Genomic DNA, 15,883 nt, shown 5'->3' with positions numbered 1-15,883 from the left:
GCTCAATTTCCTAAATCAGCATTTCTTAAAAATAAAGTTCAGGTAAGACGGATAATATGGAAGGGGATGTTAGGTGGGATGCAGACTGCTTTTTTTAACAGTCACATATTTCCTCAGACCTTTCCATTTAAAAAGGTACCTTCTCCCTGCCCTAGGTGTGTGGGGTGGTGTGGAGGACCACCCTGCCCTAGGGGTGTGCGGTGGGTGTCTTTATGATAATCACCTGTGACCAACAAAGAATAACCACCTCCTAAGAAGGAAGCAAGCCATTGAAGGTGTTATCAATAGAGATGTCAAAAGGATTTAAGTTCCCTGGTTAGCTTTCTTTAAAAAACCAACCCTAGGGCGCCTGGGCGGCTCAGTCGTTAAGCGTCTGCCCTCGGCTCAGGTCATGATCCCAGGGTCCTGGGATCGAATCCCACATCGGGATCCCTGCTCAGCAGGAAGCCTGCTTCTCCCTCCCCCACTCCCCCTGCTTGTGTTCCCTCTCTCGCTCTCTCTGTTAAATAAATAAATAAAATCTTAAAAAAAAAAAAAAAACCCAACCCTAAAGGCCCTCGTTGGCAACCCTGTGGCATCTCTGTCAGGACCCCTCTCACTCTTGAGAGCTTTTTCTGTATCTTCATTTAATAAACTTCCATCGCTTTACTCACAAAAAATAAAAAAATAAAAAATAAAAATAAATAAAAATAAAAATGTATCTTCTATTTTAATATAAAAGCACAGACCCTGAAACCATACTACCTAGTATCTCAGCTCTGCCACTGGTTAGTTTATGATCTTGGGCAAGTTATTTAATCTCTGTATTTCCTAACTGTAAAACAGATAGATGATAAGACCTATAGTGTTTACCTCATAGGGTTATTATGAGAATTAAATAAGTTATTATATAAATTGAAGAGCTTAGACTAAAACTTGGCAAATAAGCTTTATATTAGCTATTACTATTGTTATTCATGGTAAAAACTACTGGTGTTCCATTTATATAGTGATTTAAATGTTCCCTTTAAAATTACCTTAAAAATGAGTTGATTTTAAGAATATATAAAGTCAGGGGAGCCTGGGTGGCTCAGTCAGTTAAGTGTCTGCCTTCAGCTCATGTCATGATCCCAGGATCCTGGGACTGAGTCCCACATCAGGCTCCTCGCTCAGCAGGGAGCCTGCTTCTCCCTTGCCTGCCTTGTGCTCTCTCTCTCTCTCTGACAAATAAATTAATAAAATCTTAAAGAAGAAAGAAAGAAAGAAGGAAAGAAGGAAAAAGCAAGAAAGAGGGAGGGAAGGAGGGAGGGAGGGAGGGAGGGAAGGAAGGAAGGAAGGAAGGAAGGAAGGAAGGAAGGAAGGAAGGAAGGAAGGAAGGAAGGGAGGAAGGGAGGAAGGGAGGGAGGGAGGGAGGGAGGGAGGGAAAGAAAGGGGGGTGCCTGGGTGGCTCAGTCGTTAAGTGTCTGCTTTCAGCTCAGGTCATGATCCCAAGGTCCTGGGATCGAGCCCCACATTGGGCTCCCTGCTCAGCAGGGAGTCTGCTTCTCCCTCTCCCACTCCCCCCTGCTTTTGTTCCTGCTCTCTCTCTCTGTCAAATAAATAAATAAAATCTTTATTTAAAAAAAGAGAGAGAGAAAGAAAGGAAGGCGGTCTCATATGCAGAAAGCTCTCAGTTGAAAGAAGGTAAGGGGTGGGAACAGGGAAAGAACTATTTCTAAGCTTTATGATGCTTTTTTAAAGCCTGGAAAATATAACTCTGGGTTGCTTCTGACTTAGTGCTAAGAAAATAGAGTAAACAAAACTAAGTACACAGTCCAAGGTAATATATTGGTGCACAGTTTCACTTAAAACCATGATGACTCAAAAGGACAAGCAAAAAGAAAGAAAATGGGAAAAGAAAATTCTTAGTACCTGGACATAAGTCAGTCCAATGCAGGAGGAGGATATTTCCCCATCTGCACAGAAATTATCTAAAACCCATCTTTGCACTTATGTAGATGAACTCTATTACTTATTCTTTGTGGCATCTCTTCCTAATTGTAATTTTCTCTAAAATCCTGACTATAAGCCCACCAACACACAACCCACTTCTCTGAACTAGTTTCCACTTGCTCCTCTTGATATACTTCTTTTCTCTAGCTTAACTGACCCCACCCACTTTCCAGTAACCTCCCCACCGTATTTCCCACCTTCAGGCTTTTATGTTACTTCTGCCTGGAATGCTCTGCCAGTCCATTTCACCTGCATTTCTACAAGTCCAAATTCTACCATATAATGGAGAGGCAATATAATGAAGTGTTAAGATCAGGAACTCTGGAGCTAGAGTGCCTGAATTCTTATCCTTGCTCCACCATTCACTAGCAGAGTGCCCTAGGAATGCCACCTAACTCTCTGCACCTCAACTGCCTCATGTGAAACCAGTGATAATTACAGTAAATCACCTGAAGGCGTTGTGGTCAAAATGAATGGGTTAATACATGGAAGGGGCTTAGAGCGTGCCTGGCACACAGTGAAACTGTCAGTGATTACGACAGTAACAACAGACGACGATGATGATGATGATGATGATGATGTGAAGGCTTGGGTCATATGCTCCCTCCTCCACAAAGCGTTCCCTGAACCTTCTGTCTGGAAGAAATCATTATCTCCTTTGAGTTCCTATAGCACTTTCAACTGTCACCCCTCTTAGAACACTTCTAATTTTACATTATTTACACATATGTTGTCTCCCTTACTCAACTTTATTTTCCTGAGAGCAAAATCCACTTCTGATGTGTCTCTTTATCACCTACAGCTCCTAATACAATGCCCTGATCATAGTATCTACTCAAACATTTGTGAACAGGTGGGTATTTGGTCACGAGCAGGATGTTTCTGCCAGCATGCAGAGCCTCAACCGTTCTTACCACAACATCTTCCAAGATTTTAGTAGGGCAAGGTCTGGAATGAAATTCAAAGTGTTCATCCTCTGATTTCTTCTTTGACTCCCGCTCCTGGATTCTCTTCTCAATTTCCAAATCAAAGCCAATAGGCTGAGTGGGTGGCTTCACAGGTGGTTTCTTGGGCAAGATGGGCCCACCTTCAAGAATTCTGGGATCAAGGTCCCGTGCTTTGAATTTGTATCTGTAAGATGAGAGTTTAAATGACAACCACAAAAAAAAATTTTGTTAATAAAATAAAAGCTACACAAACAACAAAGTAAAAACAGAACAAAGACCAAAACAGAAAAATAGTAATTATTACAATTACCCAAGCATAGCAAAATTTCAACTCTCTCCATAGTTTCTGTCTCTACCTCCAGAGCAAAGAATAAAGGAGCCAGTCCTAACATTCCCACCGCTTTAAAGATTGGGGTTTCTCTTCCCAGAGGAAGCTGCCCCTCAAAAGAAGTACAAAAAGGAATGAAAGCAGAATACAGGAGACAAACTCCAGTGCTACCACATTATGTTCCAGTTTCCTCCACCAATAATAGCTGTAATGAGCCCTTGGGTAGCCATAAAGGGTGGGATCTACCTAAACGAAGTTCAGAGGGCACTCCTTAATTAGAATCCTGAGTAAGTTCTCCCACCCCAACCTCTGCATTTGTTTTTTTACCAGTTTATACTCCAGGATATCTCCATATTCCCACTTCTAATTTTTTAATCACTGAGGCAGGGGCACAGACTGTAGAGAGCCTGTAACTCAAATGTCATAAATTCCAATGGCAAGAAAAACAGCAACTATCCCCATTATAGAACCGAAAAGAAAGCAGGTACTTGGAACTCTTCCTCAAATACTGCCGATGGGACTTACTGTTGCAGTTTCTCGAGCTCCTCTGCCTCCTGATCCGCTGCACTTTTGCAGGTCACAGGCCTTGTGCGCTGTTTGGTTTGCAACACAGGAGTCTGTGGGTCTCTGGATATCTTGACCACAGCAGATTTGGAGGGTAACAGAGCTATAAAGCAAGACCAAGACATTCACCTAGCTCTCTGAGACCCTGTTTACTGTAAGTGCTGATTCGGCTAGGCAGCCCATGATGCCAAATCAGAGTGGCTGCTCTCCACACTCAGCTCATGTCAGCCAACCTGACAAACGTGCAGCCCCCTCCTCGCCAGTCACTCTTTATTGAGGGGTATGATGAAGGCTGTCTTTGGGTAACTCTACTATCATTTTCTGAACTTAAAATCCATTTGTGTCTGATGGAGTCATCACTGCAAAGGCATGTACTGCCTTTCTATTGATAATGCCAACTATTTTGGTTGTTCTTGACACATAAGATTGTTGCTTATTCCAGCTTTAAAATAAGACTTTTCTAAAGATCAAGTATGAACTCCCAATTTTGTGAATTTCCTAAAAGCATCTATATCAAAACACCAAGAACACCTCTCACAGAAACTCAAATAGAGAAAGTAAAAAAAAATATGTCAAAGCATCAATCTTAAGACCTTCACTACCATTCACGGAAAACATTGATTCACCTGACCAGGGCAACCTTGTCAAGTTTCATAATTATGTAGAATGAATCCTCTAATTTAGATCTGAACACATAACAGCAGGAGACAGAAACCAAATCTAGGGGCGCCTGGGTGGCTCAGTCATTAAGCGTCTGCCTTAGGCAGAGGTCATGGTCCCAGGGTCCTGGGATCAAGCCCTGCATCAGGCTCCCTGCTCTGCGGGAAGCCTGCTTCTCCCTCTCCCGCTCCCCCTGCTTGTGTTCCTGCTCTTGCTGTCTCTCTCTCTGTCAAATAAATAAATAAAATCTTCAAAAAAAAAAAAAAGCCAAATCTATTTATTTTAGAAATAAGCCAGTCTTCAAGTATACATACAACCATTATTTATAACTAAAGTTTTAAATAAAAATTGCTGAAAATACACCATACACAAAAATAAACTCAAAATGGATTAAAGATCTCAATGTCAGATCTGAAATCATAAAAATCCTAGAAGAGAGCACAGGCAGAGCAAAGAGATACGTGCACCCCCGGGTTTGCTGCAGCATTATCTACAGTGGCCAGATTACGGAAGCAGCCCAAGTGCCCATCAGTAGATGAGTGGATAAAGAAGACATAATGTACACACACACACACACACACACACACACACTCACACTATGCAGTATGACTCAGCCATACAAAAGAAGGAAATCTTGCCATTTGCAACAGCACAGTTGGACCTACAGTATAATGCTAAGTGAAATAAGTCCGTCAGAGAAAGACAAATACCATAAGATTTCATTCATATGTGGAATTTAAAAAACAAAACAAAAGAAAAAAGAAACAAACTAAGATACAGATTCTTAACTATAGAGAACAAACTGATGGTTACCAGAGGGGAGGTGGGTGGGGGGATGGGTGAGATAGGTGATGGGGGTTAAGAGTACACTTATCATGATAAGCACTGAGTAATGTGGAGAATTGCTGGCACACATGAAATTAATAAAACACCATATGTTAACTATACTGGAATTTAAATGTTTTTTTAAATTGCAGAAAATAATTTTTCTATTTACCAGGACCAAGATTCTAAAAGCAGGGCATATCAGACTCTAAAAGTCATATATTATTTGGAAAGTCATGTTTAATATTTAAATTTCCATTAGAACAAAAAAAAACATTTCATTATTTTTCTAATCTAAAATTTGACAAATGACTACAAACCTGCCAGCATTTACATCCATTCCTCTTGCTTCCACACTCCCTTCAGAGAACAAGCACTCCTCGGGAGCTAAGTATCCCTCCCCTACTCTGCTCATGCAGGTATCAATCACTGGTTATCTCCTTTCTGCTCTGGATCTTCAACTGCTTTCACTGCCAGGGACTTCTCAGGACAAAGACATGTTCTACCTACCTCCCGCTCTCTTGACTCTTAATCCCCCTCTACATTCATAGTACTTACCATAACTTGTAATGATCTATTTATCCCTTTCACTGAGTTAGAAACTTGCTATTGAGCAGCACCAAGTCCATTTTATTCACTGCTATACCCCCTACACCCAACAGTGCCTGGTTTGTAGTGGTAAAGTTTGTTGAATGGCTGAACAAAAGCACACAACCCTGAATGAATGGAATGCTTTCATTTTCTATAGGTCACTAGCTGCACCATGACACTTTGACACATGGCGAAGGTATAACCCCTGGCCAATTACTGATCAGGAGGATCAAGGTGGTTGATGGGTCTAAGTAGACAGATAGCCGGGGTGGGGTGGGGGAGTTCAGAGATGCTCAATGGTACATTTGTTGTCTGCATACAGGCACATGCCATACTTTAGTTCAAAAGCTAGGATTTCAACTAAAGGCAAATTTGTATAAGCAAAGGGAATTCTAGGGGAGGCTATAACATTGGTATGAAACTTACTATCATCCTTCTTGCTCCTCAAGTGGTATCTGTTAGGGGTTCGTTTATGAAAGGCTTCGACCTGCTGTGCAAGGGGCACGTACGTAGAAGCTGTTTCATCAAATGTTCTTTTCTTTCCTTGGGACAGGTTGAAAGGCTTAATAATGGTGCATCCCTTAGTCACTCGGGCCTGTAAAGAAAGAAGTTATTCTCCCAATGAAGTGTTATGGAAGAGCTCAGATCTACCCCAAGCTGCATATTCAGCACAGAGGATCAAAAGAAAAAAGACCTGCGGTGAAGCCAAAATTATTATTCTTAAATTTGTCCGTCCTTGAGCAAGGGTTAAAACTAGTCCACTCCCATCTTTTAAAAAAGGGAGAAAGGATCTAGCACTTAACAAATTGTCTGTTCTGCAATAGTAAATAAGGTGATTTTTCCCAAGCATGTCAATATTTTAAAGCTAGCAAGAACAAGTTTTCTGAGAATTAGAAAGAGAAAATAAAAGTTGCAAAGGTATTGCCCTCACCCCCAATCCCATCAAGAAAAAGCTGATTTGGGTTCTGGATCTGGATCAGGCCAGGTAGCTGCCTGAATCAGAATCTCTACAGACATCTTTCCCAAAATTAAGAGATGAAGAAGCCTAGTCCTTGGATGATTAACTTTCATAAAATTGATCTCTGATTGGAAACAAAACTCTTTAAGGATTGACATCTCAAAGGAAGAAGCATAACCCCAGGGTTTAAGACTACAAAGGACTGATTTCAACAAGTGATGATGCACACTGCAAATGCAAGTAGAAATTCTTAGTACTAGAACTTTCACTTAGGATTCTTTCTGTTTCTGTTAGATTTGAGTGGTCTGCCCCAACACCATTTTTCCCATAAGCCCTGTCATATATTGTACACAATTCTGTAAACACAAGACTTTTTTAAAGAATTTTGTAACAGCACAAACTGCAACAAGCTGGGACCTACAGTTTGCCACACATAATTCTATGTGCTTTATGTACATTCTCAACTCAGTTTCACAGCAACTTCGTAAGATGCTTCCCAGAATAACAGAGTGACTTCTCCAAGATCATATAGCAAACAGGACAAAGTGAGGATTTAGATCTATCTTAACTCAAAAACATGCTTCTCTCAATTATATTATTAGAAGTAGTGACCAGAACTACTACACCTGAATCCTTGATGAATCAGTAACAAGAATATCCACTGATCCCGTCAACTTACAGGAGATGGAGGATGCTTTCGCAGTTCAGATGTAAAGTTCACTTCCTTATATTCCTCCTGATTCTTAGGATGTTGTTTGATTCGCTCATCTGTGCGGAAGTGGAAGTCAACTGATTTGGTTACCTGGCTCACTGATCTCTTCACAGGTTGCCCTGAGTGAGAAGCAGAGTAAAACACACAGGTAACACTAAGAATAGAGAATATCAGTAAATCTCCTTTATCCAGTCCTTTCAGTATTTCTATCACCATGGATCTAACTTTGTTCACTCTCTACACATCACCCAAACCCTGAAACAGTCCTCAGGGGCACTAATATATGTGCCTTATTCATTGAGTACTATTGGTTTGAGGACCTTGGATCAGATGCAAACTGCAAAGAGGTGGCACAAGGGGAGAATCCCATCTCCCAGGTGTGGTCATAGCTCTGGAGACACACAGTAACTGGAATTCTTTTGACAGAAAAAGCTATGAATTGACTTAAAAAGCATACTTAACTAAACATGTCTAAGAGGGAAACCCTATAAACTCCAGGGGTGCTTTTTTGCAGGGCTATTTTATAGCTTTGACTCCACCAATAATAACTCTAGTTAAGAGCAAAGCAGAACTCTGACCCCTTGGCTCCCTCAGTCCTACTCTTCCTCTGTAGCTACAACTGAATTTGCTCAGCTTTCTTTTCCTCTGTCTAGGATTAAAATGGGAAAACAACAACAAAAACCTGGCCTGCCCAATGGCTTTATCTTCTGTCTCAATCCTAATGCCTTCTTTTTCTAATACAAAGAAAAAGAATTAGGAAGAAAAAGGAGGGAGGAATTAATTTTACTTGAAGAAATGAGGGAAGACCTCACGGAAAAAGGCCGTAAAAGATGGGTGTGAGTCCCATAATTAGAGGCAGAGAGCAACAGTGTGCTCTAAGAAAGGCCCGATGTATGTAATGCCTTTTTTTTTTTTTAAGTAGTCTTTATGCCCAACTTGGGGCTTGAACTTACGACCCTGAGACCAAGAGTCACATGCTCTATTGACTGAGCCAGCCAGGGACCCTGGTCCAATGTATATAAAACATTCTAGGGAACGGTCATTGGGATATAAAGGGTACCAGCTGTCCAATAAACACATCTTTTTCTACTGACTACTAACCAGGAAAGCCTTTTTCCCTTTTAGAGACTTCAGAAACCCTACCAAGATAATGAGAAGCACCCTTCATAAATCAGACTCAACGAGAGCCAAGCTAACCTATTCCGGCAAGAGCAAGTTTCTTGAATTCTTCATTCTTTTTCCGCATCTCCACCACCTCCTGCTGCATTTTCATTCTCTTCTCCAACTCTTGCTCCTCAGTACTTTTGAGAATCTTCTGCCTAAGGGGCAAATCAGTAAAGGAAATGAGAGAGGAGAGAAGAAAGAGGTTTGTGATTCAAAAGAGTCTAAAGGTATTACATAGATCAGATTTTTAACCTGTGATAAAATAACCATCAAAACCAAAAAGTATTATCTGATAAACTGATATTGACTTAATTAGGGAACACTATGAAAAAAACCCGATTCACAATTTATACCAAAATATCGAAAATTAAAAAAAAAAAAAAGCTAAAACAGACTATAGAAGATACAACAAAAGACTCATAAATTTGACTATACAGTCATTAGCTTTTAGGCCACAAGAAGAAGTAAGATTAAAATACCAGCAGAATGGGGAAAATATTTATAAGAAATATGACAAAAGTCTATTATACATAAAATATACATTGTGATAAGAAAGGACAGACTTAGGAGGGAAACCAACCAGAGCTCAAAGCCTACCCTGACATTTCATTTTCTGCCTATGTGCTCTTGAGAAAACTATTTAATCCCTCTGAGCCTCAGTTACCTCCACTGTAAAATGAATAATACAAATATTTATTCTCACAGAATATTTGTGACTATTAAATCGGATATTTCCGAAGTACCTGACACATAGTAAAGGTTCAATTTAGAGTAGCCATTCTTAGCAATGAGACTATCACTAAGACCACTTTACAGATAAATAGAAAAGGAAACAGACAATTCACCCAAGAGGAAATATGGAAAAGATGTTTACAATTACAGTAACACAATCCTATCAGCAATCAAGTAAAAATTGAAATAAGTTGATGCCATCAACATTATATCAAGTAAATTTGAAACAATTTTAAATGTAAAAAAACAAATTCAATGTGGATGAGAGTACAAAGAAATAAAAATATTCATCCAAAGCTGATGGCACTGTAAGTTCATACATTCATTTCAGAAATAAAATTGGGTGGGGCGCCTGGGTGGCTCAGTCAGTTGGATCTCTGATTCTTGATTTCGGCTCAGCTCATGATATCAGGGTTGTGAGATCATGTCTTGCATCAGGCTCTGCACTGGGCGGGGAGTCTGCTTAAGATTCTCTCTCTCCCCCTCTTCCTCAGCCCCTCCCCCCTCTAAAAATATATATGTATTAAAAAAGAAAATTAAAATTAAAAAAAGAAAATTGGCAATTAATATCAGTAGCCATAACACCAGTCATATCCTTTAATCAAGGAATTTTTCTTTCTTTAGCCCGAAGAGACTACTCAAAGAAAAGTCCCTGCCAATAAAGATGTTCGCTGATTCTTTGTAATAGTGAAAAATTGGTAACTGCATTTTCAACAGGAAATGGTTAAATATAATTTGATAGACTATTAACTATTAAAAAAGGATAAATGTGAAGATTTTATAGTAGTACAGGAAAAAAAATGAAATACTCTCGTGGCAAGCAAGGAAAACAGAATCCAAAGTTGCTTATATACTGATTATGAAAATATATTTTTTGCTTGAGTAAAGACCAGAAGGGAGCTTGGCAAAATAAAAACCATTCAATTCAGGTAGTAAAAACCTTTACTAACTTTTTCCTTTTATATTTCTTTTAATTTGCCTTTTTTTAATTTTTTTTTTTAATTTAAATTCAATTAGCCAATATATAGTACATCATTAGTTTTTGGTGTAATGTTCAATGATTCATTAGTTGCATATAACACCCAGTGCTCATCACATCACATGCCCTCCTTAATGCCCATCACTCAGTTACCCCGTCCCCCCCCACACCTCCCTTTCGATAACCCTCAATTTGTTTCCCAGATTAATTTGCTTTAATAGCATATTCTTCTCAACTTTTAAGATGAGCATCCCCCAAGATATAAAACAATTCACCTCACCATGATTACAGCTTTATGAGTTTCCCAAGTTCCATGTGCTCCAGACTGCAGACATACCCACTTATAATTTTACTCTTTTGACTCTAAAGTTTAAATTCAGGAAAGAAGCATACCTCACAGGCTGTAAACAAGACACAGTATGTCTGCCCTTGGCTTTCTCTGGGGAAGATTCATGTTTTTCCGAAGTATCTTGATGAGCACTGCCTTCTTCCTCTTCTTCTGGCTTCTTTTTATTGTTAGAACTTCAGTTCAAAAGGACAAAAAAAAAAAAAAAAAAAAAAAAAACTCTCATTCCCTAAAGCATACCCTGCTGTACTCTCCTCCCCAAATCTACCACATACGGCTTAAATTTTCTCATTCTTTAGGACAACAAGCATGTCTCAACCGCAAGATTCTTCCAATAGCACCATTAGATCATATGTACCAATGGATACAATGGGTAAACTTCGAGAACACACCAATAAAAGTCAAGGTGAGAATTGTCTGATGATGGTTCAGAAGGGTGGGGAGGGATTCCAACTGCTCATCATCACATGCACAAATGGCAGATAGCTAACCATCTTCCCAAAATCTATTCTACTTTCTTTCTTATTAATAGAACTCCAATTTTGTTTGGGGCAGCAATGTCCAAAGGCAAAATTACTGTACTTCTTTCAACAGCCTCTCTTGCAACTAGGGAGAATCCAAGTGACACAGTAGGGCAACTGAAGTATAAGCAGGGTTTCTGGAATATTTTCACTTTTGTGATATGGGTGCTGTCCCTTATCCTTTGCCATACCCTCCTTCTTCTCTTGAACTGGATGTGATACCTAGAAATATAGCAGCTACCTTGTGAGAATGTGGCAACAAGCACAAGGAAGAAGCTGAGAAACACAGAGTTGCCATCTTGAGTAACAAGCATGAAAAAAAGCTAACACAGAGATGTTGCCCTGGCATTGTTCAGTCACTGAACCAAAGCCAACAGCAAACTTCTGTGAAGCAAAGAAATCACTATTCTTTAAACTACTCTAGCAGAGGGGTGCCTGGGTGGCTCAGTCATCAAGTGTCTGCCTTCGGCTTAGGTCATGATCCCAGGGTCCTGGGATCGAACCCTGCATCAGACTCCTGCTCAGCGGGAAGCCTGCTTCTCCCTCTCCCACTCCCCCTGCTTGTGTTCCCTCTCTCACTCTTGCTGTCTCTCTTTCAAATAAATAAATAAAATATTAAAAAAATAAAAATTAGGGGCGCCTGGGTGGCTCAAGATGGTTAAGCGTCTGCCTTAGGCTCAGGTCATGATCCCAGAGTCCTGGGATCAAGTCCCGCATCGGGCTCCCTGCTCCCTGGGAGCCTGCTTCTCCCTCTGCCTCTCTCTCTCTCTGTGTCTCTCATGAATAAATAAATAAAATCTTAAAAAAAAAATTAAAATTAAAATTAAAAATAGACTACTCTAGCTGAATGGGCTATTACTTACAGCAAAATACATTCCTAACTAATAAAAATAAGAACAAGCACCATTGCTATTAACCATAGGAGCAAACAGGAGTTAAAAACCTATGCCAACTGACAGAAGCTGTAGCTACTTACACTTTCATTTTTTTGGAGGGTGGAATTTCATTGATGATTACAGGAGTAGCACATCTCTTGGCTTTTATTTTTACATGATGTTTTTCTTTCTGTTCCAAATCTTTCTGAGCAGAGAGTCTAGTAGATCTTCTATGATACAGGAATTGACAAAATTTATCTCAAATGAATACATCTACTACAGATATGCAATTGTGCCCCACAAATGTTAAAGTATGTCAAACTGCCAAGGCTACAAAGAGTTTAATGGTATTATTTCCACTCTAAAAACTTAATCTCGTCTTGTCTTACTGATAGGTTTTGAAATTTCATCATAAAATGTTGGTACTTAAATGCAGCTGATTTTTTTTTTTTAGGTACTGGCAATCACCTGGTACAACTCCCTCCTTTTATTGGTAAAAGTCAAAAAAGATGAGGTGACTTGACCCTGTTACATAGCTAATTGCTGTCAGACTTGACATTTGAGATCGGGTCTCCTGGTAACTGACTAAGGTGCTTATTTTTTCCTTTATCACTCCTTTTTGGTAAAATATAACACATACCAAAAAGAGCACAAAATAAAAATTAAGTTAAATGATTACAAAGTAAAGACTCATGAAATCACAACCCAGGCTAAGAAACAGAACACTGGCAGCACTACTATCCTAACTTGTTTTATAGTAATCATTACTTTTTCTTTATCGTTTTGCCATTTAGCATGCATTCCATAAACATGGTACATTAGTTTGGGAAGAAAACAAAAAGCAAAGAATAACAACAACAAAAAACCCCTTTAGATAATATATCAGACTACTGCATGTATTTTTTTCTGTCTGGTTTGTTTCACTCAACATTATGTTTATGAGATTCAACCACCATGATTCACATAGCTTTAATTCACTGATTTTCAATGTTGTATAACAGTCACTGTAGTAATGTGCCACTATTTATCCAGTCTACTGCCAATTTTCACATATGTCTCTTGGTACACATGTACACATGTTGCTGTTGGGTGTAATAAGTTGTAAGACTGTTAGGTCATAAGGACATTGGTTATATCAACTAAAGCTGTTTTCCAAAGTGACTGTACCAATCTATGCTTACCCTGGCAAGTTTACATTATAGTCTGCATTGTGCTACACCCCCCTGAACACTTGATATTGTCAGATGACTTAATTTAGCTGGTATCTAGTAAAATCTCATTGTGGGTTTGTTTTTTTTTTTAAAGATTTTACTTATTTATTTGACAGAGAGAGAGAGCGCAAGTGAGCATGAGCAGGGAGGAGGAGCAAGCGGATAGGGAGAAGCAAGCTCCCCGCTGAGCAAGAAGCCTGATGCGGGGGCTCGATCCCAGGACCCCAGGATCATGACCTGAGCCAAAGGCAGACACTTAACCGACTGAGCCACCCAGGCACCCCTCACTGTGGTTTTAATTTGCTTTTCTCTGATTACCAGTGAGACAGAGCAACTTTTCACATTTTTACTGGCCATTTGGATATCCTCTTTGATAAAGTGCTAGTTCAAGTCTCTTATTTGTTTTCCACTGGGTGGTCAATCCTTTCCTGATTAGTAGGAATTCTTTATATATAATGAATATAAGCCCTTTGTAGATTTTATGTGTCACAAGTATCTTCTCCTACTTTGGGGGTTGGCTTTTTACTTTCTTTATGGTATCATTTGATTAAATAAATGTCTCAAATACATCAATAGCCCTCCCCATTATGGTCAGTGCTTTACTGTATTCTATTAAAAAAAAAAATCTTCCCTGTTCCAAGGTCATAAAGATATTCACCCATATTTCCTTATATGAGCATTAGCTTTCATATTTGGATCTATAATTCCACATAGAATTGACTGTTTTAGAGTGCCTGGCTGGCTCAGTCAGGAACATGAAACTCTTGATCTCAGGGTTGTGGGTTCGGGCCTCATGTTGGGTATAGAGTTTACTTAAAGAAATAAATAAATAAACTTAAAAAAAAGAGAAAGAAAGAATTGACGTTTATATGGAGTGAGGTAGGGACCAAGTTTCATTCTGTTCTATCTGGATATCCACTAGCCAAGCATTGTTTATTGAAGGGGGGGAGGGAGCACTGCTTCCCACAGATCTGTGGTACCACCTTTGTCATAAATCATGGCCATATATGGGAAGGTGAATTTCTATTTGATTCCACTGGTCTCATTAATCCTTGAGTATTACCATAAAGCTTTAATTATTGCAGCTTCATAATAATATGCCTTTCTATGTACCAGACACTTCAAAAGTATCTGGCTATTTCTAGACCCTTGCATTTCTCAATAAATTTTAGCATCAATTTATCAATGTCCAAAGTGAAAACCACTGGGTTTTTTATGGATATTGCATTGAATCTCTAGATCAGTTAGGGAGAATTGACATCTTTACAATACTGAGTCTCCCAACCATAAATATGGTATGCCCTGCCATTTAGTTAGGTCTTGTTTAATTTCTCTCAACATTTTCTTTATAAAAGTCCCAAACACTGTATGGGCGCCTGGGTGGCTCAGTCATTAAGCTTCTGCCTTCGGCTCGGGTCATAATCCCAGGATCCTGGGATCGAGGCCCGCATTGGGCTCCCTGCTCAGCGGGAAGCCTGCTTCTCCCTCTCCCACTCCCCCTGTTTGTGTTCCCTCTCTCACTGTGTCTCTCTGTCAAATAAATAAATAAAATCTTGAAAAAAAAAAAGTCCTAAACACTGTAAAGACATTATTACATATTCAGACTTTTATGCTACTACATAGAGTAACAATTTTTATAAATCTTTATTATGGAGAATATCAAGCATATTTTAAAAATAAAGAGAATAATATAATAAACTACTAAGTACTCATTTAGTTTCAGAAATTATCTCCTCATAGCCAATCATGTATCAGTTTTCCCTCCATTCACTCTTCTGGATTTTGAAGCAAATCCTAACTAAATGTCTATCTTTCATCTGCAAATATTTCATATTAATAATCTCTAAAAGAAATTACATGTTAAAAAATACATGGAGGGGCGCCTGGGTGGCTCAGCCCGTTAAGCGTCTGCCTTCTGCTCAGGTCATGATCTCAGGATCCTGGGATCGAGCCCCACATTGGGCTCCCTGCTCAGCGGCGAGTCTGCTTCTCCCTCTTCCTCTGTGATCTCTCTCACTCTCACTCAAATAAATAAAAATCATTAAAAAAAAATACATGGAGTAATAAAGAGCAAATTTATTCAATTAAGGAATGAAGTAATGGATGTACTGAATGAGTAATAAAGAGTACATATTACAAAACACAGACAAAACACAAAACTACAACTATTTGAAGGCACTGGAAAGTGACCAAAAGCAGGCAGAAAACAGAGGAACATTTATCCATGAAAAACAGCAACTGCAAAGGGTAAGAATTATGAGTTAGTAGCTTTTTTGCCCGAGGTACTCCCCAAACATAGCACCTCCAATAGCAGAAAATTCCAGTCTCACTGGTTAGAGATAACAGAAGATAGAATTCAAGGCCAGTATAACAGCTGGAAATTTAGAGGAAAATCCTGAAAGTAAAAGAGTTACAGAAAAGATTTCACTCAAAATCTGACCAAAAACTCTGTACAATTCCTGCCTGATGGCTAAACCGTTAGAGAAAACCTAGGGGGTC

General features: G+C 39.3%; 1 protein-coding gene across 6 annotated transcripts in view; it reads right to left on the bottom strand.

The window, feature by feature from the left end:
* The window catches only part of TPX2 (TPX2 microtubule nucleation factor), a 59,693-nt gene that overhangs the window by 17,456 nt on the left and 26,354 nt on the right, over positions 1–15,883 (bottom strand). For 5 of the 6 annotated variants that reach the window (XM_027620580.2, XM_027620575.2, XM_027620578.2 and 2 more), the window contains exons 5-11: positions 12,275–12,403; positions 10,825–10,953; positions 8,754–8,875; positions 7,524–7,675; positions 6,313–6,481; positions 3,772–3,913; positions 2,886–3,102 (exon numbers count right to left, since the gene is read on the bottom strand). In XM_027620580.2, coding sequence (XP_027476381.1) covers positions 2,886–3,102; positions 3,772–3,913; positions 6,313–6,481; positions 7,524–7,675; positions 8,754–8,875; positions 10,825–10,953; positions 12,275–12,403 — 1,060 coding nt within the window. The remainder of the gene's footprint in view (positions 1–2,885; positions 3,103–3,771; positions 3,914–6,312; positions 6,482–7,523; positions 7,676–8,753; positions 8,876–10,824; positions 10,954–12,274; positions 12,404–15,883) is intronic. The other variant, XM_027620581.2, reaches the window with a different exon arrangement.

The sequence above is a fragment of the Zalophus californianus genome, chromosome 8 (assembly GCF_009762305.2).
Source record: "Zalophus californianus isolate mZalCal1 chromosome 8, mZalCal1.pri.v2, whole genome shotgun sequence".
Classification (NCBI taxonomy): Eukaryota; Metazoa; Chordata; class Mammalia; order Carnivora; family Otariidae; genus Zalophus; species Zalophus californianus.
The sequence above is the reverse complement of the archived record's forward strand: the minus strand, read 5'-3'. Positions and strand labels throughout refer to the sequence as shown.